General features: G+C 39.2%; 2 protein-coding genes across 3 annotated transcripts in view; one reads left to right on the plus strand and one right to left on the minus strand.

Moving 5' to 3' along the window:
- The first annotated feature begins 35 nt into the window (after window positions 1-35).
- Window positions 36-23,129, plus strand: VPS37A (VPS37A subunit of ESCRT-I). Of its 2 annotated transcripts, none has more exons than XM_030016480.2 (12): window positions 36-281; window positions 4,857-4,931; window positions 5,797-5,911; window positions 6,800-6,900; window positions 7,845-8,061; window positions 9,123-9,193; window positions 11,378-11,505; window positions 11,593-11,651; window positions 11,742-11,810; window positions 13,269-13,412; window positions 14,149-14,229; window positions 22,646-23,129. In XM_030016480.2, the coding sequence occupies exons 1-11, from the start codon at window positions 154-156 to the stop codon at window positions 14,227-14,229; spliced, it is 1,188 nt and encodes a 395-aa protein (XP_029872340.1). In that variant the 5' UTR covers window positions 36-153; the 3' UTR covers window positions 22,646-23,129. The 2 variants fall into 2 exon arrangements, with proteins under 2 accessions (XP_029872340.1, XP_029872333.1); XM_030016473.2 differs by lacking the exon at window positions 22,646-23,129 and adding an exon at window positions 14,466-15,108.
- MTMR7 (myotubularin related protein 7) overlaps window positions 20,347-26,753 on the minus strand; it is a 41,649-nt gene continuing 35,242 nt past the window's right edge. Inside the window, 3 exon segments of the mRNA XM_030016462.2 lie at window positions 20,347-23,102; window positions 23,602-23,728; window positions 25,629-25,769. Coding sequence (XP_029872322.1) covers window positions 22,743-23,102; window positions 23,602-23,728; window positions 25,629-25,769 — 628 coding nt within the window. The 3' untranslated portion in view covers window positions 20,347-22,742.

Raw genomic sequence — 26,753 nt, forward strand, 5'->3', positions numbered from 1 at the left:
CAAGCGTGCGTGCCGCCGCGGAGGGCGTGGCGCCGCCGGTGGGCTCCGGGGCGGCGGTGCCGCCGCCGCCGCCGCGCGCATGCGCGAGGCAGGGAGGCCGGGCTGCCGTGCCGCCGGTGCCCCCGCGCCCGCCCGGGGGTTGCCGCGGGGAGGATGAACTGGCTGTTCCCCCTCGCCAAGGGCGGCGGGTCCTCCTCGCCCGCCGCGCCGCTGCCCGCCCTCACCAGCCTCCAGCAGCAGAAGCAGCGGCAGATCGAGTCCCTGCGCGGCGCCCACGCCTCGTGAGTGGCCGCGGCCGGCCGGCTGGCCGGCCGGGCGGGGGGGGGGGGGGGCGGCGGCGGCGGCCTGTGTCGCCCGACCCGGCGCCGCTCGGGGCTCGCGTGAGACCGCGCCTCGGGAGGGTGTCGCGTCCCCGCCCGCCTCACGCACACCCAGGGACGTGATTTCGCCCCGTCCCCTCCCGGTGAGGCCCGGCTGGGTCCCGCCGGCCCTCGGCCGTGCGCGGCGCCGGCCGCCGGCGGGGCGGGTAAACAGGAAGCCGAGCCGCCGCCGCCGCAGCCCGGGCCGGGCAAACCCCGCGGTGTTTCGGGGGCGGGAGCGGGACGGGCGGGGGGCGGCGTGCCGCGGGCCCACGTCGGGGAGAAACCCGGGAAACGGAAAGCAGTGGGAAACCGAAAGCATGATTTGCCGTCCCCGCTGGCTGGGGGGTTTGCCGGTGTGGCTCGGCCGGGGGATCGGGCGCAGATCGTGGTGCCCACTTAACCCCGGCCGCTTGACCGGAAAGACAGCTAAATTATTTAGTGGGTTTTTTTTAAGTCTGCAAAGAGGTACGGATTGCCTGAGTTGGAATACAGCCCTCTTTCTGGAAACTGGTTGTAGGGGCGTAGGTAGTTCTTTAAAAGTTCAGGATAAAACATACAGTATAAAGGAGCTATGCGTCGCAGTGCTCGCATCAGCAGTGGCATAGCAGCCCTACTCTCTCTACAAACTATTTTTCTGATGTGCAGTGCTAACTTGCTAATAACTGACTGTTCCTTAGTAACTTGTTTTATTTAGATGCTCAGCAGAGGCAGGTGTTTTTTCCCTGTTCAACAGCCACACTTTTTACAGCAGAACACCTTCCTTTATCCTGAGACACTTCAGCTTGTCACTGTGCTGATCAGTTTTGCCTACATTTTCGTCTTTGTCGTGGTTTAACCCCAGCCAGCAACTAAGCACCACGCAGCCGCTCACTCACTCCCCCCCCCACCCAGTGGGATGGGGGAGAAAATCGGGAAAAGAAGCAAACCCACGGGTTGAGATAAGAACAGTTTAATAGAACAGAAAAGAAGAAACGAATAATGATAATGATAACACTAATAAAATGACAACAGCAATAATGAAAGGATTGGAATGTACAAATGATGCGCAGTGTAATTGCTCACCACCCACCGACCGGCACCCAGCTAGTCCCCGAGCGGCGATTCCCCGCCCCCACTTCCCAGTTCCTATACTGGATGGGACGTCACATGGTATGGAATACCCCGTTGGCCAGTTTGGGTCAGGTGCCCTGGCTGTGTCCTGTGCCAACTTCTTGTGCCCCTCCAGCTTTCTCGCTGGCTGGGCATGAGAAGCTGAAAAATCCTTGACATTAGTCTAAACACTACTAGCAGCAACTGAAAACATCGGTGTTATCAACATTCTTCTCATACTGAACTCAAAACATAGCACCGTACCAGCTACTAGGAAGACAGTTAACTCTATTCCAGCTGAAACTAGGACAGTCTTTTAAAAGTGTTCATCTTCTAAAAGGAGATCCACACTTCATGTATTTCAAGTTATATTTTCAGTGAACGTGTAAGCATTCATCATGCTTCCTAGGATGTCTGTTGAAGTCGAACAGTAGATGCCTCCAAAACAATCCAGAAAAAGGAAGGAGAATGTTTTCTGTTATGTCAGGCTGAGACTAGGAGCGGAAGAGATACTTACTGTATTTCCAAGTTTAATAATTGCAGATCACTATCCTAATATTTTGAATTGCCACACAGGAAACATAAGTATGACAGTATTGCTAAGTATTGTTGCTTGCTTAAACTTAAACCTGTTCAAAGCCAATTTCGCAAATATTTTTGAAAGGCAGTTCATTTTTCTAAGGAGCTGTGTCTGTGGGTATGCAGCAGCTTACCTAAGTGGAAGTTTTTGTTGGACTGGCCTTACTTAGCCTTTTATTTCTACCCTTTTTTTCTCTACCAGGGAGATGAGCTCACCCCAAGTTAAGTCCTCAAAACAGGTGATCAATTTTTCTCAAAGTCAGCTTGCTGGACTGGTTTACTACCTGTTTGTGCAGGCACCAGTTCAAACATAGACAGAGAGGGAATGGACCCTGCAGCCAGGAATGGAGATGAGGGGTAGGGAGACAGCAGCTGCTCAAACGTAACTTTACAGCCACGTAAACTAGCCTACCTGACCTCTCCTGACGATAGGTGTAAAAAAAAAAACCAAACCAAAATTAGGCAAGGAAGGAGTAAATTCTGGCAAAGTGTACAGTTTTCCTAAGAGATATTTATTACTGAATAAATCTGAGTAACAGTGCCTCAGATTCAGTGCTTGTAGGTGTGTGTACTTGTGCAAGTTTTCAAAAGTGCAGAGTGTTTTTGGGTGGACTGATGTGCTTGTTTATGGACTCCATAGCAGCACACATCTATAGGATAGGAATACGCACTAAGCGTTGCAACAGCATTGTTTCCTAAGCGATGATTAAATAAATGTCATTCTAGTGTTTGTTTTGTCTGATAAGTATATTTTGGCATTCATTTTTATGTGTATCCCAGCTGCTTCTCACTGAAATGCTCAAAATAAAATTCTTGGCGTGGTGTAGTTACCTAAGTTAGGTAAGTTTGGTTTGTGTTGTCTTAGGCCGTAAAAGCCGAGGTATATGTGATCTTAATTTCATTAAAGTAGCTACTCTTCCTTTTCAGGATCCCTCACAGTTTAGGAGCTTGAAATCAAGTTTTTGTGTTTAAAAAACAGTTTTCTTACATTTGCTGTTGTTCTACCCAAAGTTAAGAATGTGTCATTTTTCCAGTGTACCCATTCCCACTTGGGGAAGGGACAGCCAAGTTTATCAGTTCAAGGTTTTGCTTAAAGGAGTTTGTAACAGTTTGAACAGCTCAATGAGATTCTGGATTTCTCGTTTCTCTCTCCCTGTTCTCCTCTTCCTCCCCGGTTCCTATACGTTGTGCACATGAGTGGACCATAATTATATACCCTTCTCAAAAGGATTTTGTAGCAGGCTATTAAAATGCATGACATGATTACAGGGCAGGAACGTGTGTGACAGATTTCAGGGAGAATCCTGCAGTTAAGAATGAGGAGGTGGTGATTTTGGTGTGTGGTGTATCACAGTAGAGCCCTAAACTCTGATTTGAATTCTCCTGTGCTGAAGATACCTGATAGTTTCTTCAAACAGCATGTGATTTCACAGGGAAAGAGCAGATACTGAGTTGTCTGTGAGAGGAGTAAAGCTGGGCTGTGGAAAGCAAGCTGCATAGCTAGGTTTGTGTCTTACTCCATTTATTCCCGAAGCTCTGAAAACTGGCGTTTTAAATTCTGTGTGCAAATAATGTTTTGGAGGGATATGAAACACTCCTAGCAGTACACTTAACATACATTTGCAGGTAATGTGTTTGGGGTTTTTTGAGGAAGTAATTGTATGGAGTGTACCTGGCAGTGGATGGAGGGGCATTTCTGAAGTTGCAAAGAGGCTTTCTGGGAACACGCAGCTGCCGTTATTCCCACTTGGAGCCGTGTTCCCTCCCTTTTTAAGGGAACCTTAGAGAGATGAGGGAGAAGAGTATTATTAACCAGGTGCAGGCAGCAAAAATACATGGAAGAAGAATCAGTCTGCTTTTTAAGTTTGTTTTGATTGAGGCATTATAAGATGAAGCTATTTTTCTGCCCTCCTTTCTCTCCAAGTCCCAGCTTATGCATGTTCATATTATCCAGAAATTCCGCTTCTGAGCTAAGTCTTCTACTCCTCCTCCTCTTCCACATTCTTTGGGATGCCATCTTTCAAGACAGCCTTGCAGTACATTCAAATTCTAGAGTGCTTTGAGTATTGAAATCAACTTCCTATTAATGCAGCTGTTTTAAAGATTTTTCTCAGTAACTTATCTGTTAGAGGAGAAGCAGATTTGGATTTGGTCTTACCAGATTTCATAAGATGCATGTTTCTTCAGCTGGTGCTTTCAGGGGGGTCTGTGTCTTGAGTGTCACTGGACTACAGAGCTTTATATTCTTGCAAGTAGCTCTTCTCCAGATAATTCTTGAAAATATCTGTGCAAGTGCATAGAACTTGCTGCATGTGGAAAAAACTACTATTAAATAGTAAGCTAATCTATCAAGGAAGAAGGTCTAGTGTAATGTATGTTCTAAATATTGATCTGTAGGCAGTGTTGCAGAGTAATACTTAGTTGTGAACCAAGTGTGATGCCTTGGCAAAGTAAATGTTTTATCAGATAAAATTCAGTATATAAAAAAAAATCACTGATGTGATGTCTTAAATTAAGCCAGTAAGTGGAGAAAAATAAGCTGAGATTGTTGTCAGATCAGTGAGTAGCACAATTTCTTCTACTGGATTTCCATTGCTTGTGATCATGTATGAGTTTTAAAAGCTGAATCTACTATTTTTTGCTTTAATCTTAATATTCAATGTAGCATTCTGAAGCATATTAACTTATTCCAGCATTTTCAATTTTATTCTTACAAGACATTTCAGAACTAAACTAAATAGAAAGGTCTGAGGTCATGCCTTTTTTTTAGACTTCAGGCTGTTATATTGACCATGAATTGGATGCTAACAATTTCTTCTTTGACAGCATTGCAGAAATTCAGAAAGATGTGGAATATCGGCTGCCATTCACTGTAAACAACTTGACAATTAATATTAACATGTAAGTAGAGTGAGATACCTCTATGCACATCTTGAAAATTAATTTTTTTTTTCTCAAAAAAAAGTAGTAATAGAACATAAATGACTCCCATCTCATAACTAATTTCAGGAACTATAACCTGTATTTGCATTAGTAGGTTTAGTGCCATGAGTGAAACTAGTTCTGTACAAGATACAGATGCTCAGCTCAAAGCAAAACTATATTTTGCTGTGCTCAGCTCCTAAGATATCTCCACGTTTTTAGTTGAAGTTAAGTAGGAGAAAACACTTGAGGGTTCCTGATGACTTTGAATCCCCTACAACTGAAAATAAACTTAATTAGTAATTTACTAATCTGCAGTAACTTGTAACTCTTACCCCAGTGAAGCGTCTGGATAATAACTTAAGTGATTTATTGTAACATTTCCTGTGAATTTACTTTGGGGGGTGCTTTTGCTCTGGCAAATATTGATGGTATTCTATTCACACGTTTTTTATTACTTTAGCCTGATAAACTTGCCTGATACCCTTGCAGGTTACACTGCATTATCTTTGTAGTAATAACACTTCTATTAGAAGATACTCTCGTTATACTACAGCTTTTTCTTTGTCCTTGGACATAATTGCTTCATTGTTACACTACAATTTTGCCCACTAAATGCTCCCTTCAGTTCCGTGGAAGTCTGATATTCTAATCTGTCTGACTTCCAATTTTGTAACTGAATAATCCTTTTGTGTGCTTCATTCATTCTGTATTTCTCCATAACTCTTCTCGTAGAAAAGTAAGTTTATGTAATTAATAGTATTTTTTCTTTGGATAAGAATCCTTCTTATGCAAACTTTATCATGGGTGGTAGCTATAGTAATGATTATTCTTGTATTTGCAGCTTGCTTCCACCTCAGTTTCCTCAGGAAAAACCAGTCATCAGTGTTTTCCCACCTGTGAGACATCATTTAATGGACAAGCAGGGAGTATATGTGACCGGCCCATTAATAAGTAATGTATGTATATTTTGTAGCTTCACATATATCTACTGTTAATAGCAATTTTAATACATGTCACACTAGATTATTGCTAATACTTCTGGTAAAAAAAGAGTAGTACAGATCCTAGTCCCTCTCAAACTGTATTTTGAGGGGTCTGAAAACAAAAAATCAGTAGTGTTCAGTATACTACTATTTATTCTTTTAATGCTACCATTACTGAGTTGAATATTGCATATATCTAAAATTATTTTAAGTTATGATGGCTTAGAAAATTCCTATTACTTTTCTTGTTAGTACCAATAGTACAGTTCTTGTTTCTCTACTGTGTATTCCAAATAAGGGAGAAGGATGCTTTAAGACTCTTTTGCAACGTAGGTCTTTCTACCCTAATCCTAATAGAAAGATGTCAAGGTTTTAGCCCTAATATTTAGGATTTTAATATGCTGTTCTTTTGTTGTTGTTGTCCTTCCCCCCCCCCCTTTTCTCTGCCAACAAGTATGTGGTATTTTTTGGTGGGGTGGGAGGGAGGTTATGACTTTTTCAGAATGCAGTTAATGCTTTTTGTCTCAAATCTTGATTTCCTCTTTCTCTGTTTTCCCAAATGTAACTTGGTAACTAAGGTGGGTTTTTTTGGTTGATCATCAGAAATGTTGGACTTGATTAATTCTCCATTGATAATGGAATATACAAAAGACTTTTATTTTCTATTCGATTCTGGGTGGCTTTATCACTTTATTTGGAGCTTACATATACACAGTTTACATTACCTGATATGTCTCTGAAATGGCTCCTGGCACTGCCGTGGGGGTATAATAAACAGTCAAGTTCAGCACATTTTGGAACTGTTGGAATCCAAGCATAATTTTTCTTCTGCATTGGGTTTTGGTTTTTTGGTATTACCAGTTTACAATGCACTCGGATCTTGGAAAAATTATTCAAAGTTTACTGGACGAGTTTTGGAAGAATCCTCCAGTTCTGGCTTCTAGCTCAACATCATTTCCATAGTAAGTATCTATAAACATGGTGAATGGAACCATGTATATTAATTTACATTTTTAAAAAAAAAGATGAAACCAGATGTTAGGAGGGCAGGAACAGGAATAATGTAGTGGGTGTATTGGGAGGCATAGATTCCCTGCCCTTGCACAATTTCATGTGCAAACTTAATGGCATGATTGTATTGAGAAGAAACACTAGATTTCATTGGAGTTACTGTATCAACATGCTGATGTAACTTTATGTGCTTCTGTTTTCTTGAAAAAGAATAAATGTTTACATTATCAGATGAAATCTTGAATTTGCTGTAGATCATGATCTGAGCAGTTGTGTTTCTTCATACTCTGTTCATAATCTTCCGGGCTTACAGGCAGCTTCTGTCGCACAGCTGTGCAGCAGAAATTGTGCAATTTAAATAATTGTATTAAATATGCAAAAGTGGTCTGAGACATTACAGCTTTATCAGTACAAGTATGGTTCTCGTGGCTGACAATGATACTGAGTTTAGATGCAGCTGCAGTTGTGAATTTTTAAAAAAATCATGTTATTTAGAAGTAATTATGGGTGTGTTGCTCAAGCTGTTAAATGCTATACTGTAAATAAGGTCTAACGTACGACACAGATGCATTTCTCAGGACTTCTCAATGGAAACAATTTAAATTTACACTCATAAATTTTTGAGAAGTAGTTTTCTTATAATTAAGAGTGTAAGTGTGTATTTGGCTGCTCTACAAGAATATAATTTAATGGAGTTGTATGTTATGTTGCAGTATAAGACATAAAGTAGACTTACTATGTTGGAAGTAACTGAGAACAGAAAATGCAAAGTTTACGGTCATTTAAAAATTCAATCTTACGTCTTATATGTGGTCTAGTAATTATAATTCAAATGATAAGAAATGTGCTGTAAGCAGTTGGTTGCTCATGGTTGTGTTTTTTTGTTTGTTTTTAGCCTTTTCAACAAACCAGCTGGAATGCCTCCTTATGCTCCTCAGGGGTTTCCATTTCTTCCGCCATACCCACCTCAAGAAACAAATAGAACAATGGCAGCTGTGCCTGTTGCTGAATCAGTTTCTTCAAGCTACACTACAGACAAGCCTGCTGCTCCCTCTTACGGCTTTATTGCTGATCTGCCACTACCTGTTCCGACAGCAGAAGCAGTGCTTCAGGTCTGTGCACTGAGTTTTGCTGCTTAAGCTATCAGACACTGGGTATAAGTTCCCTCAAGGGCACTCTGGGCATTGCCGCAAAACTCAAGGGAACAGTCTGAGTGACTGCACTTCATTGTTTTGCTGGAGCTAGGAAAACGAAACTGTCATTCTGGCTTTGATGAAAAGTTTTTTAGAACAAACTTGAAGTCAGAGCAACAAGTTTGTCTTTCTGAGTTTCAGAGAAACTAGTGTTATGCTAAATATGTTTGAATACACATTTTTTGGAGCTGCACTCCCCCATAGTGCAGCTGTGACTGTTTTTCCAGCCATAGAAAATGAGATCCTTTTCTCTATACGGGATTTCCTGCCCAGAACCTATCAGGTGAGAACGACGTGCAGTCTCAAGCCTTTATGTGTAGAGTATTTATTTTTCGTTTTCATGCTTAAAATAGCTTCTCTTCACAGATCTTGTATGTGTGTACTCACAAACTCCCTCTCACTGATGCACTCTGGAAGGTTTTTTTTTTAATGTCCTCCAAAAACTTTATATCTAAATGTTAAGTCTTGAATCAAATCTTGTCTTTAGAAACAAAAGCTTTCTTAACTTTGGAAGACACTTTTCTAGCTTTGTAGAATTTAAAATTTCTACATTCTATGAAGACAGACTGTTTTTTCCTTGTCAAAGACTTTTGTCCTGAGAGATATAGCTTTAAAAACCACATGAAAAATATCAAATGTCAATCTCCTTCTTTGCTCTCACTTCCCTGAGTCATACTCTTCCTGTGTGTTTCCTGGGTCATCCAACTGTTGTCAAATGGAGGACATGGCAAGACAGAATTATTTTCCTCCAAAATTGACTCATCTTTTATGACATGCCACCCCAAACATCCCCAAGTATTTTGTTGCCATGGCTGAGTTGAGACATCTTCTGTTTGGAGACTAGTGCTACTGCTTCTTACTGCTTTTCCTACTTTTCTTGTTGCTGGCAAATACTCATCTCCATTTTTGGATTAATCAGATTAAATATCAAGAAATTGCTCTTCAAAAAATCTGCTAAGCATTTCCAAACTTCTGTTTAGGTTGGCCAGAATGGATTTACTTACAAGATGCCTGATGTTCCTGATACTTTTCCAGAACTCTCAGAACTCAGGTAAATTTTCAGAAGGTAGCAAAACTTTCCATAGTCATTAAAAGGCAATTACTGCTGGTCTGTATCTGATTTTTGTCAAAAGTCTGTATATATCACTGAAAGGTCTTTGCAGAAATTATAAATAGGAGAACTACCACTTACCAGAATTGTACAGTCAGAAAGTGAGCCAGCCTTGTATTCAAATGTGCTGCTTGTTTAGGGTTTTCTCAGCAGGAACAATACTTTAGGATTCAACAGCAGGAAAAAGAACATTTATTTTTACTTTTCCTAACTACTAGTGTTCTGCTGTCTTCTGGGGCTTTGCCAGGGACTTAATTTCTACTAATATAATAAGCGTAACTTTTGAAGGAGGAAAGGGGACAGGGAAGTGGACTTGAGACTGGCTCACGAATTACATTCTCTTAAATTCGAAAGGACTGTAGCGCAGGGTAAACAATAGACTACGTTGTGAGCAGTTCAGCATGTGTAGGGGTGTTGGGTTAGATAAATCCAGGTGGTAAATGTACTAGCTGTCCCAGTGCTTCCACATGTAAATATGTACACATATTACATAAATATTTTCATCAAAATTGTATCTTGTCACAATTAAAAAAAAAAGTATTAGTTATTGTTCCTCGCAGTTTGCTCAGATCTAATGAGACAGCCTCCTAGATCAGTTGGGATTGAATATATTACAAATTAGCTATTAATTCTGAAAAGGTCTTAGGAGATTGGTTTCTTTCTGATCTCACCTCTTTATGGTGGTGTCATAGTTTAGTGATTGAAAACTCTGTCCTTTCAGAAAGGAAAAGTGCTTTGGGAAGAAGGACTTCTGGGGGGGGGGCAGGGGTGTTTCCCTTGACACCTTTCTAAGAGCCTGTTTGATTTAGCTAAATCAGTTCTAAGTTCTAGCAGCATCCTTATTATGTAGCAGAAATTGTGATTTGTTTGTTTAAACAAAACATTCTAATGAAGTTTGGTCCTTCCAAAAAGACTAGATTAAAATTCCATGATTCTTCTGGTGGTAGTTGAGTTAAATCACAAATGGTATTGCCGCTGTTCTGAGTAGCTCTATTGTGTGTAGGTGGCAAGGTTTTGGTAGCTGGGGGGCTGCACGGGTGGCCTTTGTGAGAAGGGGCCGGCGCTGCCCCCATACCAGGCACAGCCAGCTTGGCAGCAAACCCACTACAGGACAGCTGAGTCACTCAGTGAAGCAGGTGGTGCCTCTATGAAAACACATTTTAAAAAGAGCAAATGCTGCAGAAGCAGTGAGGGTTGAGGGGAGGGGTGGAAAAGTGTGAGAATCCTGCGAACACCAAGGTCAGAGAAGTGGGGGGAGGTGCTACAAGTGCCAGAGCAGATATTCATCCGCAGCCCGTGGAAGTTTTGGAAGAGACCACAGTAGAACAGGTACTTCCCTGTAGCCCGTGGAGATGACTATGCTGGAGCAGATACCCACACTACAACACATGCAGAACCCCACACTGGAGCTGGTGGATATGCCCTGAAGGAAACTGCAGCCATGGAGAGCCCACACTAGAGCAGTCTTTCCTGCCAGGAACTGCAGTGTGTGGAGAGGGACCCATGCTGGAGCAGGGAAAACGTGTGAGGAGGAAGGAGCAGCAGAGACAAACTCTTACAGACTGCAACATCTGCAGTTCCCCCCATCCCCGCACTGCTTGGGGCAGGGGGAGGTAGAGGAGTTGGGAATGAAGGAGTGAAGTTGAGCCTGGGGAGAGAGGGGGTGAGGTGTTTTAGTTTTTGTCTGTCTCACCATCCAACTCTTACTATAATTGGCAATAAATTAATTTTTCCCAAGTTGAGTGTGTTTTGCCTGTGATTGTAATTGGTGTCTTTATCTCGACCCACAAGCTTTTTCCCCATATTCTGCTGAGGAGAGGGACTGAGAGAGGAGCTGGGGGGAATCTGGTAGCTGGCCAAGGTCAACCCACTACAGTAGCATTAAAAACCACTTTATAGGAAGTAAGGCTTGAAATGAGAGGTATTTTTTAAGTCGCTGCTTTTTAAGCTCACTGCTGCAGATAGTAGAGCCCACAATCCAGGAGAAAGGGAAAAAATAAGTTGTGATCAAGTGTCATGTATCTTTAAAGTCCTAATAAATGCCTCAAACTTTTGACTTTGAGTAACTCTACACATAATGTTTGCTGTTAGCTTTAAATCTGCTTTCTTTCTGTTTGAATATAGTATATCGCAGCTGACCAGTATGAACGAGCAAGAGGAAGTGTTACTGGAACAGTTTGTGACTCTGCCACAGCTGAAGCAAGTCCTTACTGATAGAGATGAATTAGTGAAAAGCATTGAAGAGCTGGCAAGTAAGATATCAAAACATTAGCATCCGTGGCTGTGTTCTGCGAACTGAATCCTTTAAAAAAAGTAGTAATAGTGACTTTGTTTTACAGAAAAAAACTTGTTGCTGGAGCCTAGTCTCGAGGCAAAAAGACAGATGGTATTGGATAAAGTAAGTGAACAATAAAACCTTTTTCAGAAATAGTAGTTGTAATATTCTGCTTTTATCGGGGGAAAACATTCTTTTTCTTCTTCCTTCCAGTATGAGCAGCTCACACAGATGAAAGCAGCCTTTGAAAAAAAGATGCAAAGACAGCATGAACTTAGTGAGGTATAATCTCTGTGTCATGTTATCCTTTAAGAATACTTCAATAAAACTGAAGTTTTGATTTGTATCTTTATCCATAAAGAATATTCTTCTGGTTAAACTCTAATTTTATATGAAATAGATTCACATCAAGTGTGAAATAAAATGAGATGAAGTAACAAACAGTTTGAAAGCAAACCAGTGTTATCATTGCACTACTGTTTTTTTGGGTTGGGTCTTTTTTTTTTTTAACACTACAATAGAAGCAAAGTTGGAAGAAAGGAGCATGATGAGCATTTAGAGCTGTTCTTAAGCACAGTCCTGGGTCCAACCAGTTTTAAGAACAGAACAATTTTTAAAGAAGGCTTGTTTAATTAATGGTACCCATTTAACATAATAAGCATGTAAAACCAGATGAAAATGATTAAAACCATTGCTTTAGGAACTTAAATTCTGGGATTCACTGGGTATGCTTCTTTTGGGCAACATGTTATATGTGCTGTCAAACTGCACATTTTAAAGTGCCAATAGGATTTTTGTGCTGTTTTCCACATATGCTGTATCTTCATGTATTGATGTTCACTGTGCACTACTGGGTATCTCCTGTTATCTCTCCTTCAAAGTTCCAGACAAGTACAGTACTGTGGGTGAATTTTAGTCATCTTTTATTAGAGCAAACTCCTTATTTTTCACAAAATTAATTTAACAGGAAATTTATGATTACATCACATTTTTACAGTACATAAGTAAAATATTTTTCATGGGGTAGATGAAGGGTAGTCCGAGCATCTAAAATCTATAAATATCTTAATTTTGCAGTTCTGGCTCTGTACAGACTCCTACTGAAGATGTGAATTGTGTTCTGATTAACTGCCCAAACATATTAGAGGAAAAATAATGAAATTATATGCAATAAACAGAAATAAGGTTTGAAGTTTATAAGAACAGAAGAATGAGGATACTGGTTTAGATTAGCAGCCCATCTACTTCTTGAGTAGGTGCTTTTTCCTTTCCTGTCTTCCTCTCCACAGTCATTTCAGGGGTATTTAAAAGCTGAACAGTAAGTCCTTTTTTTACCTTTTTATACTTCCCAGCCTCACTACTGAGTTTCAAAAGTAGACCCGATTTATTGAAGACACTTGGAACGCTAGTTCTACTCAGAAATCATGCACTCAAGAACCAGTTAGATTTCCAAATTGGACGCTTTCTACAGTGTAGAGTGAAAGTTCAAAAGCTTTATACATTTGCGAGAATGGTTGTGAATCGAGACCTGTACTGGCAATGCTTTTCTCACATAGAATCCTTTCTGGTTTAACAAGCTGTGCTGTTTCTTGGAGATGAAGCTTCATCGGGTCACTTAGGCTTTTATGTAATAATAATGCTCTACTCACATATTCCACATTTATATAGTCATTTGTCTTTCTTGGAAATGTAAGTTTTGATGGACAGTTTAACATTACATAGGAGTTTCTATTTTCTTAGAGTTGCAGTCCAAGTGCTCTGCAAGCCAGACTTAAAGTAGCTGCGCATGAAGCTGAAGAGGAATCTGACACTATTGCAGAAGACTTCTTGGAAGGCAAAACAGAAATAGATGACTTTCTTAGTAGTTTCATGGAAAAGAGAACGGTATGTAATATAAAAATCGTTTTCATCTGAGAGATACACAACACATAGTGAATAAATTTAAGACTTAGAGTTTGAGCATTCCTGTGATACAGAACAATGCTTAGGAGGCTCCAACAGAAGCAAAATATATCCCTAAGTGGCTTCAGTCTATTTAGAATATAATCTGCATTCTGAAGGCACATATTTTTAAGGTGAGAGTGCAAAAGTCACCTGCATTAGACCCTAGTCATGTGGTGTTGTGGATATTTTTGTGCCACTTTCTTCTATATGCTGTATAGATATAGGGAAGATAGCCACATGGACAATCTTAAATGTGGTAAGTCAACGTAGAATGACATGTTATATTAAGCAACCTTAATGTTTAATTTATTAAACTTCTTAAACTAATTATTCTGTTGATGGCTATCACCAAATAAGTAACTGAGGTTCAAAAACCACCATTCTTGCTCATGCTGTGACAAGAGCAACTTACCAGGTAGTATACCTTTTTTTAAAGATGCCTAATAAATGCATTTCATAACATAGGAGACAATTCTTTTTTCTTGTAAGCAATTATGGATGGAATAATGTTATCAATATAGGCAGTTGTGCAGCCTGAAGCTTGGAAGGGAGGTGGTTCACAGGGCTTTCCTTTTTTAAAGAGCCTGCAAAGTAGCTAAATCATTAAAGAGAAACTGTAGTATGCATTATAAAAAATTTCTTTCAGAATTCACTCTTCCTATGTCTTGTTTTGTAGCTCTGCCACTGTAGACGAGCCAAAGAGGAAAAACTTCAACAGGCAATAGCAATGCACAGCCAATTTCATATTCCGCTATAGGTAAACTGCTGTTTTAATGTTTGTAGTGAACTCTTTTTTTTTTTCTGTTTTTTTCCCCAGTTTACCTCGTCACACACTTAGAAATTGCTAACTGCAAATGGATTTGTTACAATGCTTAGTGTTCTAGTAATGCTTTCTGTGGAAATCAAGTATGTACTGCATCTGTTGTTAGTTGTATTTGAAACATAACTTCTGGAAGAGTTAAAATATCTAATTATGGAAATTTGTCTTTACAGACTTCCTGCAAACTACACCTGCCAAGAGAAAGAGTGAAAAACCCAATAAAGCACACTTTTTAATAACTATTATTTGCAAATAAGCATTTCATCTTATATGGTTGTATTTATAGAAGAGATTGTATACAGAGTTGGGATGGTTTTTGTACAAATTAGAATGTCTCTTTATATTCTCACTGTAGTCAAGAATCCTTCTATTGCAATCTTTGCACTAATTTCTTGTATTTATTGTTGATAGTTCTTATGATATTTGAGTTCCTGCTGCTATACTCCATTCTTCAGAGATTAAATACCTAAACATGTAATTTTGACTAGCTTTTTACATTTTTATAAAAAACATAATTCATATATTTTGTATTTTGAACTTTAAACATAGATTTGGCTTGATCTGTGGAAGAGTTTGAGATAAGTGGTGATAGGACTTTGGAAACTGAAGAAGTTCATAATTTGAGATTGTCAGTGGATTCACAAGCTGTCCTTTCTTGAAGCCAAAATGTTTAAGAAAAAGTTTTTTACTTTTAAGTAATAATACAAAACTAAGTATAGCCTGTATTGTGTTCTGGGTAAGTATATTTGGATTAAGCAAAGGATGTGTTGGAACAAATTATAATGGAATCAAAATAGAATAAATGGTCTCTGTGTAGATTTGCTCTGTTGCTCAGTAGCACTGATGCACTTGATTTCAGGAGTGGCTTGGTACCTACCACTGTAATTAAACACATTCTTCATCTAATAATTTCATTTTCATATTTGTTTTTAGTTAAAGGAAAAATAATCAGGTCACCTCCCATTTTCTGTTTTATACAATATGAATATGTTCATCATGTGAGGAACTCAAAAGCACTTTACAAAAACTAGTTCTGAAGTTCATTGTGAAGTAGCAGTTATTTTTTCCTAATTTTAAGGAACAAAGAAACTAATTTGGCTGGAGTTGCATAGTGTGTTATGTTAAGGCCGGTGACGGAATTTGGAAGTGAGACTTAATTCTGCCCTTTAATCACTTACTCTTGCCTCTGGTGAGCAGACTTCTTTTAGGATGGGGGTATATCTTGTGAGAATGGATAGGACCAAGTGCAGTATTCTATAGGAGAAAAATATAACCCCTAAATACACACATGTATGTTCTCTCTTGCTCTTACAAAAAGACACATTCTTTTTCTTAACCTTGTCAGTGCATTAGGTTTTCATGGAGACAGTGAAGTTCCAGAAGAACAGAAGGAATTGTACAGTTCTGAGAAATAAATAAGATAAAGCACTGATTAAGTAATGTATCAGGAATCCTGCTTCTTTCTTGTCAGGAAGCAGTCTGGAGATAAACCTCTTAGCCAAGACACTGCCTCTGTGTTACCTAGACAGGGTCACAGAACATCACAGATTCAAGTCTCAAACTAAAGCATGCCAGTCCAAACGAGTACTTTTCTGTATTGCGAAATTCTAGCGAAATGCAATAAGGTATTTCTTCTAAATTGCAGAAAAGTGAGTACATTTGTAGTTATGAAAATCAAGTAAGTGCAAGAAGTCTGTTGCACAGGCTAGTGAATCTTCACATGGGGCTTTAGTTTCAGCCCTGTCGTACTTTACAGCACTGTGGTTGTCTGTCTTGAGCTACTGCCTTTCAGGGTAAGAAAACTATTCACCCTGGTATTTGATAGGATTTTTCTTTGTAAAGCTGGTCCAAATTCTGAGATGAGATTTTCCAAGAAAACAGAACTATGGTCCAAATCAAAGAAGATACTTAGGTGCCTGAAAATATAAACAGGTTGTAAGTGCCATGGTTAAGCAATAATTTTAGAGTATCTTCTTCCAAATAACATTTTTATTAACTGTGCATAGTACTGTTTGTATATGGACATAGCACTTCTGCTAATGTGCTAACTAAAGCCCTAATTAAAAATGAGATCACGTAGGTTTCCAAGTGGTTCTGGCCTTGGGTCTCCGATTAGTGTGATTTCTGCAGCTCTGGAGAAGAGTTAGATTTAAGTCATCAGTGTTACCTTCTTGGCAAACTCCCATCTATTTTTGTGCTGAGTGTCCAAGTCATTTTGGATCTTTTTCTGAGTAGCTAGCTAGCAATCTTAAAGACTAAACACACAATTCTGTACAGGGCTGATTTTTTGTTGTGTCTTCCTTCTAAGCAGAGAAAGGAACAGATGAGCAAACATCTGGTGCTTTTCCTGAGTTGAGCTTGTATCTTCTTTACACGTTTTATAATGGCATGGAATGACAGACTTCTGTCCTCATCTGCCTCCTCCTGTTGAATGTTATGTGGTATATTATGGTGCTCTACTGTGACTGAACTCTCTAGCCAGGTCACCTTCAGGGGACTTGCTTCCCAAACTAGTACAAGTTCTCAACACTTCAGCTTTTTCTCTTACGTTACTTTTGTGAGCAAATTTACAAATTCAGGACTTCTCCACGGAGTCCTTCTGATGGTAGTGGAGGAAAGTCTAGGAGAAAATGTCACTGTTCAGTGCAAGTTCTTAGTACAGTGTTTCTTGTTCAGGGATATGAAAGTTTAAGGTCTTCCCTTTTCTCCCATTCTGTTCTCTCATATCATTGTTCCTATTCTTAGGATTTTTCCCCCCTATTTTTTAGCCCCTTCTGCAGTCACAAACCCATCCTCTAGAAAAGAAGCACAGAAGAAGTCTCTGTATTCAACAGTTGTGTACTGGGTTAGCTACAGGTATCGTTTCACATGCAGGAATGGCCAGTCTGTTTCTGGCCTTTAAAGGACAAGCCAACCTGCTGCTGGTTTGGGGTTTGGTTTTTTTTTTCTTTTCTTTCAGTCCTACACTGGGTTTGCCAATGGGAACATTTTTCCTTATAGGTAATCTTCATACATTTACCAGAAGACTTAGTAGAACACCGATAACACTCTGTCAGAGTTAGTTTTTTTGGCTTCTAGCATGCTAGTTCACTGTTAAGTGCATTCCTTACCTTATTTTGCCAAAACGTGGCGTGTAGGTCCAAACCTAGCTCTAAACAATTCCTGTGAAGTGTAGGGGAATGGCAGCTGCTGTTAGATGCATATTCTAAAATCTTTTGAAATGTGTCAAGTGAACAAGTGAAGCAAACTGGAATAATAGGCTACATACAGTGACTTGTTCCTGGAGAGCCTTGCACTATGTCATGCTCATGCTGAGGTGTTCTGCCAAGTGGAAAAGTGAAATAAATGAGTAAGAAGTACAAGAGTAAGGAGGTGGCTTGTCTCTGGTGTTGCAGTAGTTTGGGGTGAGGGTAAGGGTACATTCTGTATTGTAACTGCTAATTGAGTGTGGGTTTTTCCTAATTTTAATACCTGATCTTACTGCTGAATGTTTTCTGTAGCTGAGTTTAGGCCTCTTGTTCTCCCTAAGTCAAGTGATTACTTAAATCCAGAACAGAACTCTACATATAGCAATGGTAACTGATGCTACTGCAGACCAGAGAAATTTTAAAATTTAAGTCTGAAATCAAGTAGGTTTCATTTTGGGGTGATCTTGTATACAGCTGGTGTTAATGGTACATTCTGCTGGGGCTTATAGAAGAAAGTTTTCCTAGATTTCACAGTGTATTTGACATGCTAACCTATCTGAAAGACAGGAATTATTAGGTACATACAGCTATGCTAGCTGCCACTACAAGCACGCGACTATAATAAAGTTAGTTCTAAGCAGTATCTAATGATCTACTATAGTTCTGTTGTTTGCTCTGTACATATTTCTGCAGCTTTGCCACTTTGGACTTTGACCAAATGTGGAAGTTAGAAATCTTTTAGTCTTGTTTCTGCCCAAGTTCTCACTACTCCCTTCTAAGACTAGGATAAGTCTTTCTAAAAGAGAGATTTAAGAGACCTTCAGGTAAAACTGAATTAAAACTCTGAAAACAAAGTTAAGTAAGTCAGTTATCACAGCCTTATTGTGGACATTATTCTGAACAGTAAATACTGTAGTATGTTAAACCTACAAGTAAAGGCTTGGGGATTTTTGATGTATCTTGTCTAACTTGCTGATAGAGTTGGGCATTGCAGGACTTTTTGGGTGGATGCAGAATTGTGTTGGAAACGCATGTAGTAAGCTACTCAAGGACAGACTTTTAATCTTTGTGTGTAGTGATTTGAGCTTTTCCTGTTTAACCGTTTCAACAGCAGTAGTTCTTGGAACCACCTTCACTAAAATGGGCTTTGAAAACCCATACTGCATCTCCTGCTACTGCTTTCGTAAATGCCTTGTTTGGGTCAGACACCTGTAGAGATCAAATTTATATGTAGTAATAAGCTACGAAGAAAGCTTGTGTATCAATAATAAGGGAATACTTTAGCATGAAGTTCTTCAGTCTTTGGAAACAGAATAAATTAATCTGAATAACCTTGGCAACCAGCAGACTTAAAAATGAGTCCTTGCTTGAATTCAATCACAATGATTCTGGTGGACCTATAAGGTTTCATTAGCTTCTTTCCAGAATGATTTATATTAAAAGACCACTAAACTTAATATTTTAAGATTTAACATCATTTGATCTGCTGGCTCCAGGTGCTCTACTGGCAATTTAAATAAGTAAAGGTGAATGTTTATTTTACTTCTCATCACCCCACTCTCTGGCGATGTTTCTGGCCTCTCTGAATTTGGGGTTTGCTGTACGCTTGGCCCTAGATCTTTTGCAGATTTTTCACTAGTCTTAGTACTGTGATAAGTTGACCTGCTTTTAACTTGCCCCACCACATGTTCCTCCCTTTCCAAATGAATTGTCAGTGACTTACCTGTCCCTGGAGGATTTTTGAGTCACTGTGGTGTTTACCTATCTCTGCACTACAGTGTGTAAGGGTGACCAGCCAACCGAAAGCTGCACTCAACCTTCAGCCTACGCGCAGAAGCAGCCCATTGCCTTGACTATGATGTTTGTGATAAACTTGAGGACTCTGTGTGCAGATCAGGGCAGTGTCCACATAAAAGCATCAAGTTAGCTGGTCAACAGTGACAAAATGCTTATTTTCATTGCAAAGGCTACCTCCTTGTTGCTGGGTTTTAAATGTTACTAGTTTGTGTCATCAAACATCTTTCATCCTCTGTAAACTGGTGCTCTGGCTTGCCCCTGACTTCAAAGAATGTAGTTCCCTGCCTTACTGGTAATTTTACAAAGAGCTTTCCTTCCCTGCCTCCCTCCTTTTACTTATTTTTTTCTTTATCTCTCCTTACTTTTAATGATATCCTGATATCTGAGTTGTACCCTCTGACTTTTTAATTTTATTTCTCAGCTTTTCAGAATCCATTACCAGTTCACCACCTTTGTCTATGTCTTGTGTAGAGCTACCAATAAAAGCAGCTAGTGAATATGTTTCCTTTCTGTTCTTTAGATGGTGATCTTTCATAGAGAAAACTTCAGCTGTTTGATCTCATTGCCTTCAGTGTCCTTTAGATGCACATTTTCATACTAAAGAACAGCCTGAACCTAGTGAGGCTAAAATTACACCACACAAATCTATAATGCTCTTCTAATCCTTTCTTTCCAGCAGTTTGTGTCCTATTTCAAATTACAGTGGGCTTATGCCAAATTTGCAAGGATTTGCAACTGAGGGGAGATGTCCACAAGGCTACAAGAAATCGGTATAGTTCATAGGGTGATATTCTCATCCTTTTTTTTCACATTTGCTTAAAAAAAAAAAAAATAGGGGTGTAACATGCTCCCATATAATTAACTCAATTGGCAGGAGCCTCATTTTTCTTAGTTATCAGTTGTAGATTCCTCCACAGCTTAAACTACTGGATTCAAGTGTCGGAAGTAGGGAAGATAGATACAAAAATCCCTTGATCTCAGTGACAAAGTGACTCTTGAGTGAATGAAGAGCTATATTACACAAAGTGGGAAAGCAAACCTTCATTTCATTCACTGGTGTGAAATAATGTAACACTACATGACCTAAGTGTTTATTTGAAAGTGTTTCTCAGCAGGCTAATAATGCCACAAATACATACATTACAATGAAAACAGTAGTAGCTAATGCAAAATTCCAAGGACGGAAGGACACATCACAGAGGGCTGCTAAGTAAAGGCTTAATATAAAATGTTAATATCTTAATATTTTAGTTGTAAAGCTAGTTACAAGGAGTTGCATAAGCGACATGAAGACAGTGCTTTGAATTTTCATATATTGCTGTTCTGCGTTTATTTCTAGACATGTCTAATAGGACACAGTACCATCATACGCAATTTTACATTTTAAAGATGTGCAATAATATTGCCCATTTTAAAACTTTTTTTAGGCAGAATATTTGTGTGTTTTGTTTTCATTGCTGACTTTGCAGCATGTTTCTTTAGTTTGAGAAAACCCATTGAAAATCTCCTTTAATACCATATATTTTACAGGCTATGTTCAAAATATGAAACATTTTTAAAAGTGCAATTAAAATCAGGGCTTTCATTTATTAAAAATGCATAAAGATTAAAAAACAGAAGGCTAGATTCTCAACAGAGTATAAATTATAGCTGTATTTATTTCAGTTGAGCTACAGTGATCTATTAAATTGAGGATCTGGCCTTTCCAGTATAATATTAAGATAAATCTTGCTGTTAGTAATTGAATTATTTGTTCAAAGACAGCAGCTTCCTTAAGAGGATATTAATAATACTGAAGTTTACCTACTCATTTTTAATAATGTAAGTTCACAGAACAGAATGACAAGCCGTTCCATAAAAGCAGACTGAATAATAAATCTAAAGCTTCTAAATTGAGGTATATTTATATAATTTAATTCTGCCCATAAGTCTGTATTTGAAGGAGTAGTATGAAATGCAGTCAAAGTAAACTTACATTACTACCGCTTTGCTTTACTGGAGTTCAGTACCACATTGTCTCCAAGCTGGTAAGAGCAGGTAAACTGCTTGCTTTAATTAACAAAAAACAACAAAAAAACCCCAAACTTGGAAGAATTATCTCCTGATATGGAAGCCTTTTTAGTGAGTTTCAAAACATCCCAAATTTAAAACATTTTTCAGTGGTTTACTTCTGTACCTATGATTATGAAAGCTATTACTCCTACTCTTAAAAACTATGAAAATTCTTAAACCAGACGATCAAACTTTCTGTTGTGGTGAATCAGTCTTTTTCTTAAGTTAGCATTGCCATGCTCTGTTCTGGTTGGCAAATACTAAAGGGAAATTTTGTGCGAGGATAAAAAAAACCACCCTTGGTTGTGGTTAGTTTATTTTGAAATAAAATTCAGAAGAAATACTCTTTATAACAGTTCCTTTATGGGCATAACGTTCCTTTAATTCTGAATTTGGAGTGATACTTTCATAAGTGATTTTTATAAGTGGGTTTGGATTCCCTATTCTCTCTACTGTATATGTACCTCACTCCCACTCAAATAAAACATTTTCAAGTAGGAATCAAAATACGTTGGAGAATTTGGGGGTTTATTACCTTTAAAATTTTACCTTTATATCTTACGTAGGCAGTTTGGAACAAGGGTAAGGTATAAACAATCAAACTGGAGAACAAAACATAGAGGCTAGAGTATACTGCCTAATGTACCTTTCATTACAAAGGGATGCTTTACCACAAAGGCTGTGTAAGTATTGTTACACTCCTTGAAGTTTTGCTCACAGAAACTACTGAACTTTCAACACTGGTTGAGAGTTGAGTACAATGGGATGCATTCACGTGCAGCAGCAGCAGCTGCTTACTAAAGGATATTTTTGCAGGATCAAAGCTTCATTTGTCCCCTAAGCAAGCATGTCCATTTGTTAGCTTTACTTTGCTGTAAAGGATTCTAGTAGGACAATATGCAAAATAATTGTTGGAATTCAAAATTTAACACCTCCCATGAAAAAAAAAGTGAAGAATATACACAGTAAGTCTGAAGCAAAAGAGCTCTACAAAAATAAGTTTTGACTGATTCACCAGTAAAGCTAACACTAATGAATCTTCAACCTTGTCCCTATGACTAAGGGAGTACTTTGGAATTTCATGTCTTTGGAGAAGAACTAGTATTTTGTACAATAAATAATTATGGAAATGTACAATGTAAGGAATAATGTACAGCATTGATAAAGTTAAAACAAACACAACATTGGCTTAACTAAATGTAACAGCAAATATTACCTTTCTTTAGCATTATGTCTTAAAACTAATAATGGCTTGTTCTGCTTAGATCTTTTCCTACACAATTGCACAGTTCCCGTTCTTTGGATTATTTCTTTAGGCCACAAACCACTCCCATTCTTCATCTGATGAAAAGTTGTGATTCCAGACTGTGACAGACTCAACTTCATCTGGATCCTTGCTGTTGTGAAGGTATTTCAGACTGCCAGAAATACAGCCTCATCTGAATCCTTGCCACTGTCTTCGCTAGGCAAGCAGCCACCCCCACTTGGGGACCTACAGCTTAAGTCCTCCACACCAGACTCCTGATCACTGTTAGCTGAGAGGTCGGGATCAGAGCTTTTCAGGTTGTCCTGCGTCAAAATCAGGGCTGAATCTTCTTCATCCCCTTGTGAAGGGCTCCGGGATGGGAATGATTTCAGATCGTTGCTATACTCCTGGGGAGTGTTAGCTAAGCTGTTGTTGGAAGTAGAAAGCCCTAACTGTTTGCTTCGGTCTTGTGGCTTACTCTTGAATTTATTATCATTTAATTGTGATTTCTGAAGATTCGCCAATCTCTGAAATAAAGGAAACAGTATATATTATATGGACACATTTAGGGCCCAGTAATCCTTTTACGTGTCTTTGCCTTTTAAAAAAAAAAAAAAAAAAAAAAAAAAGAAAGAAATAAGTTCAGAGCCCAACCCAACTGGCACCCTTTAAAACTGGCTATTTGCATTTATGGAGTATGAGAAGTGCGCAGTTCATCACTAACCAATGCGGAACTGCAGCATCCTTCTGAGTTACAATTCCTTCTGAGTTACAGAAGGATATAAAATTCTTTCAGGAGTAGTACTTGTGCACTAACACAGGTGAAATTTTATCCTTAAAGAAAAAAAGTCCACTGTTGTGTCTTAAATGCAAAAGATTCGCAGTAGTTTATGTGAGAGCGAAGATGATGGCTAAACACCCTCATGCCAGAGAAGGATGTGGCATGTAGGGGACTCCGCAGCATATGGAGTTGGGTTTCATTTACCATCAGTGAAGTCTGGGGCATTGAGATCAAGTGTTTATTACCTCTCCTAAGACCTCCAGCTCTTCTTCCAGCTGCTGAGTTTCTTCCTTCACTGCCATCAGATAATCAGTGACTGACTGTCGAGGATGCAGCCCCTTTTCAAAGCGGTTGTACATACCACTCCAGAACCTGGAATTGACGGGAAGGTCAGCAATTTTCTCATATGGTGAGGTGGCCTCAAAAGATTTAAATACACACTTTTTTTTTTCCCAGACACATGTTGTCCGAAATCATCCATCCATGGATTATTCATCATTAGAGTGCCAATACATAAGTTCATTGGCTATTTGGTAAGATTTATGGTTCAATTGCATTGGCTCTGTCCTGAAAATGCGACTCTGTGGACATACACAGCTTGAACCAATTCTGATACACAATAGAAAGACAGGTGAATGTACCTTTGACTTAGATCACATAGCTGAGGGTGGTTCACTGAATGGAAACTTTTGCTGTATTATTTTCTTGTTCTACACTATGGGCTTTAGAGCAATGGTACCTATAAAACAGCCAAGGTTAAAGACAGTTTTTCATAATGCTAGTTTTCAACTGTTCTTTAACTTCCCATGAAGTCAACTTTGAAATTCTGTATGCTTGGTTTTGTCTGGGCCTGGGGGGCCAGGGTGTGAGATGCAGCTAGTTAACAGGGGTTTTTTACCCTGTAAAGAAGAGTTAAAAATCAGGAGTAAAGAAAACAGTACGGCATCCTGCTCTCTTAAAATTTAAACTGGCCTATGGAAACTGCATGAAGCATATACGTTGGCAACTTCTTTTCCTGGTCTATGGAATTATTTGACAAATCTTTAGTTAAAAAGCTGAGTTGATTTTTCATTTTCAGGAGGAAAGGACTCGAACTGTTAAGTCCATAGCTTACTCTAGCACTCCTCCTGTGTTCTGTCTTCCTGGCAATACATGGCCACAGCCAGACTCTGAGTATGTAACTAGTTCACCAGACAGGTTAAGTAGCCGAGAGACCTGCCCTCAGCTGCAGCTGTCCAGCCAAGTAGCTGACAGATATTTTTGGAGCACGTGCGTGCTCCCTGATGGTTTATTATTCCTACCTCAATTGTATACTATTTAAGTCACATTCCCCCTGAAGTTTATCATCTGATAGTTCGTGCTTGGAAATCTTTATGCACCCAAGTAATTCCATTAAAATCAACGGGATTACTCATCTGATGGGGGATCTGCAGTATCAGTACTTGTTTTATAAATCCCACTATCCTAAAGAATACGATTAATGACTATTTTTAAATTGTTTTAAAGTGGATGTGACCTGGAATAGTAGATGTGAAATAATTCCATTTCTGTCATTTAGGATATTTATTAACTTTTTAACAGGTGCTTTTACTTGCAACTGGAAAACAAACTGATCAGTTTTACTTAAATCACAGTTTTCTTGAAGTTCTATTCAAGATCTCCTTAAGTTTGTTAAGATTAATGGCACAATTAATTACTTGAGTCAGAATGTCAATGGTGACATTTCTAAAATTATGGTATTTTGTTACATTTTGAAAAAAACTTAAATATCAAGTAAAATTTACTGTGTATACTTTGAGGTATAAAAACAACATGAGGAAGTCTGCTTTTTGTTTTACTAAACAATTGTTCTAGCAATGAAACCATATGATTTCTTGAAATGTTCCATTTTATTTTCAACACCAATTGATCCAAAAAAACATCACAAAGTCTTGGAATGGAAGAAGTTGAAGCAACTTTAAATTTAGAAACCACAGATGAGAAGAGAACTGAAAGAGAGATTTCTCAGTGGAAGAAGTGAGTAACCATGAAATTAGGACACACAACTATCAATATAGCTTTAATCTTAAGCTTCTTTTCAGACTAATGCTCTGTTGTGGAGTTGTGCAGAGGTGTTGGCTGTCATGAGCACACAATGAATGAACACATTGCATCTGAGATGGAATTTACTCTCTGTAAGCTGCCTTATGGATCGAGAAATACTTAAATACAAAGGCACTCTGTTCTGTACTAACACATCCTACAATTCTCAGTAGCGAGTGATACAACCTACTTGTACAAGAAGTTGCATGGAGCCATCTGTGGGTGCAGGGTCCCTTGGGTTTGACTGTGGTCTGACCTGTACAAAGGATTCAGGTAATCGGGGCGATTTTTCCACAAGTGAGCCCACAATGAATATGTTCGTTCTTGGATTCTGAAAAAATTGTATTAAATACAAATATATTAAAGTCTCTACTACAATTCAGGTATAGCTAAAGCTTAGATGCGACATTCTAGTGCTCTGTACTACTCGTTTACAAGCAGCTTAGAACTTCCTTAACAGAAGTAGGCTTAAGTTACAAACACAGAAAAACAGAGACCTGTATTCCTTTGTTGGTCACTAAAGGCAAAATCCAATCCATTTCCCATAAAGCAAGAGCACCTGGAGAGGGAAGGTGGAGAGACAGGTTCCTTTGCAAGATGGAGAGGATCACTTCCATAAAAAGCTTTCAGACCGATCTCTACACCAAAGGGATCTCCACATTTAAAGGCACTCCTATGCCACTGAGCTGCAATTTCTCATGCAGTTAGGTCTTGGGATATGATGACCCGTGAAGGTTTTGATTTTAAATGGACTGTGACACTGAGGCTGCTCTGCATTTGAGCGGTGAAAGGGACCAAATGGCAGCAGCAAGCAGTAGCTCCCACCTTCCTCATTACTACTGCTGACATGATCGGGATGCATGAGAAAAGTCTTGGGTGTCATGATTTACCTGAGAAGCCAGGGCCCCAAGAAGCAGATATGAACATCAGCACTACCAGGAATGACTTTACTGTCTCTGTTTGGGCCTGAGGGCAGGTAGATTAGTGCATAATTGCTTTGGGGCCAGACAGCAGAAGGGTAGTTTGCTGACTCCATCCTGGGGAGGGCTACCAGACAAAAATGCTGTTCATAAGGAAGTATCTATCTGAGAGATCAGGACTAAAGTGTCCTGACATGAGATGCAAAGACAGGTTAAAACACAGGAGAGCAGTGACTCTTAAACTGAGAACTTTAGAACTAGAGTTAATGTCATCTTGTATTAGAGCTACAGTGACAGCTTGCCTTGTATGTTGTTAATGCCACAATAAGGGTAGGGCCGCATGGCTGAAAGGCTAATGCTCTTGCCAGTTTTCACTAATCCCTGTCACGCACACC

Source organism: Aquila chrysaetos, chromosome 1, assembly GCF_900496995.4.
Source record: "Aquila chrysaetos chrysaetos chromosome 1, bAquChr1.4, whole genome shotgun sequence".
Lineage (NCBI taxonomy): Eukaryota > Metazoa > Chordata > Aves > Accipitriformes > Accipitridae > Aquila > Aquila chrysaetos.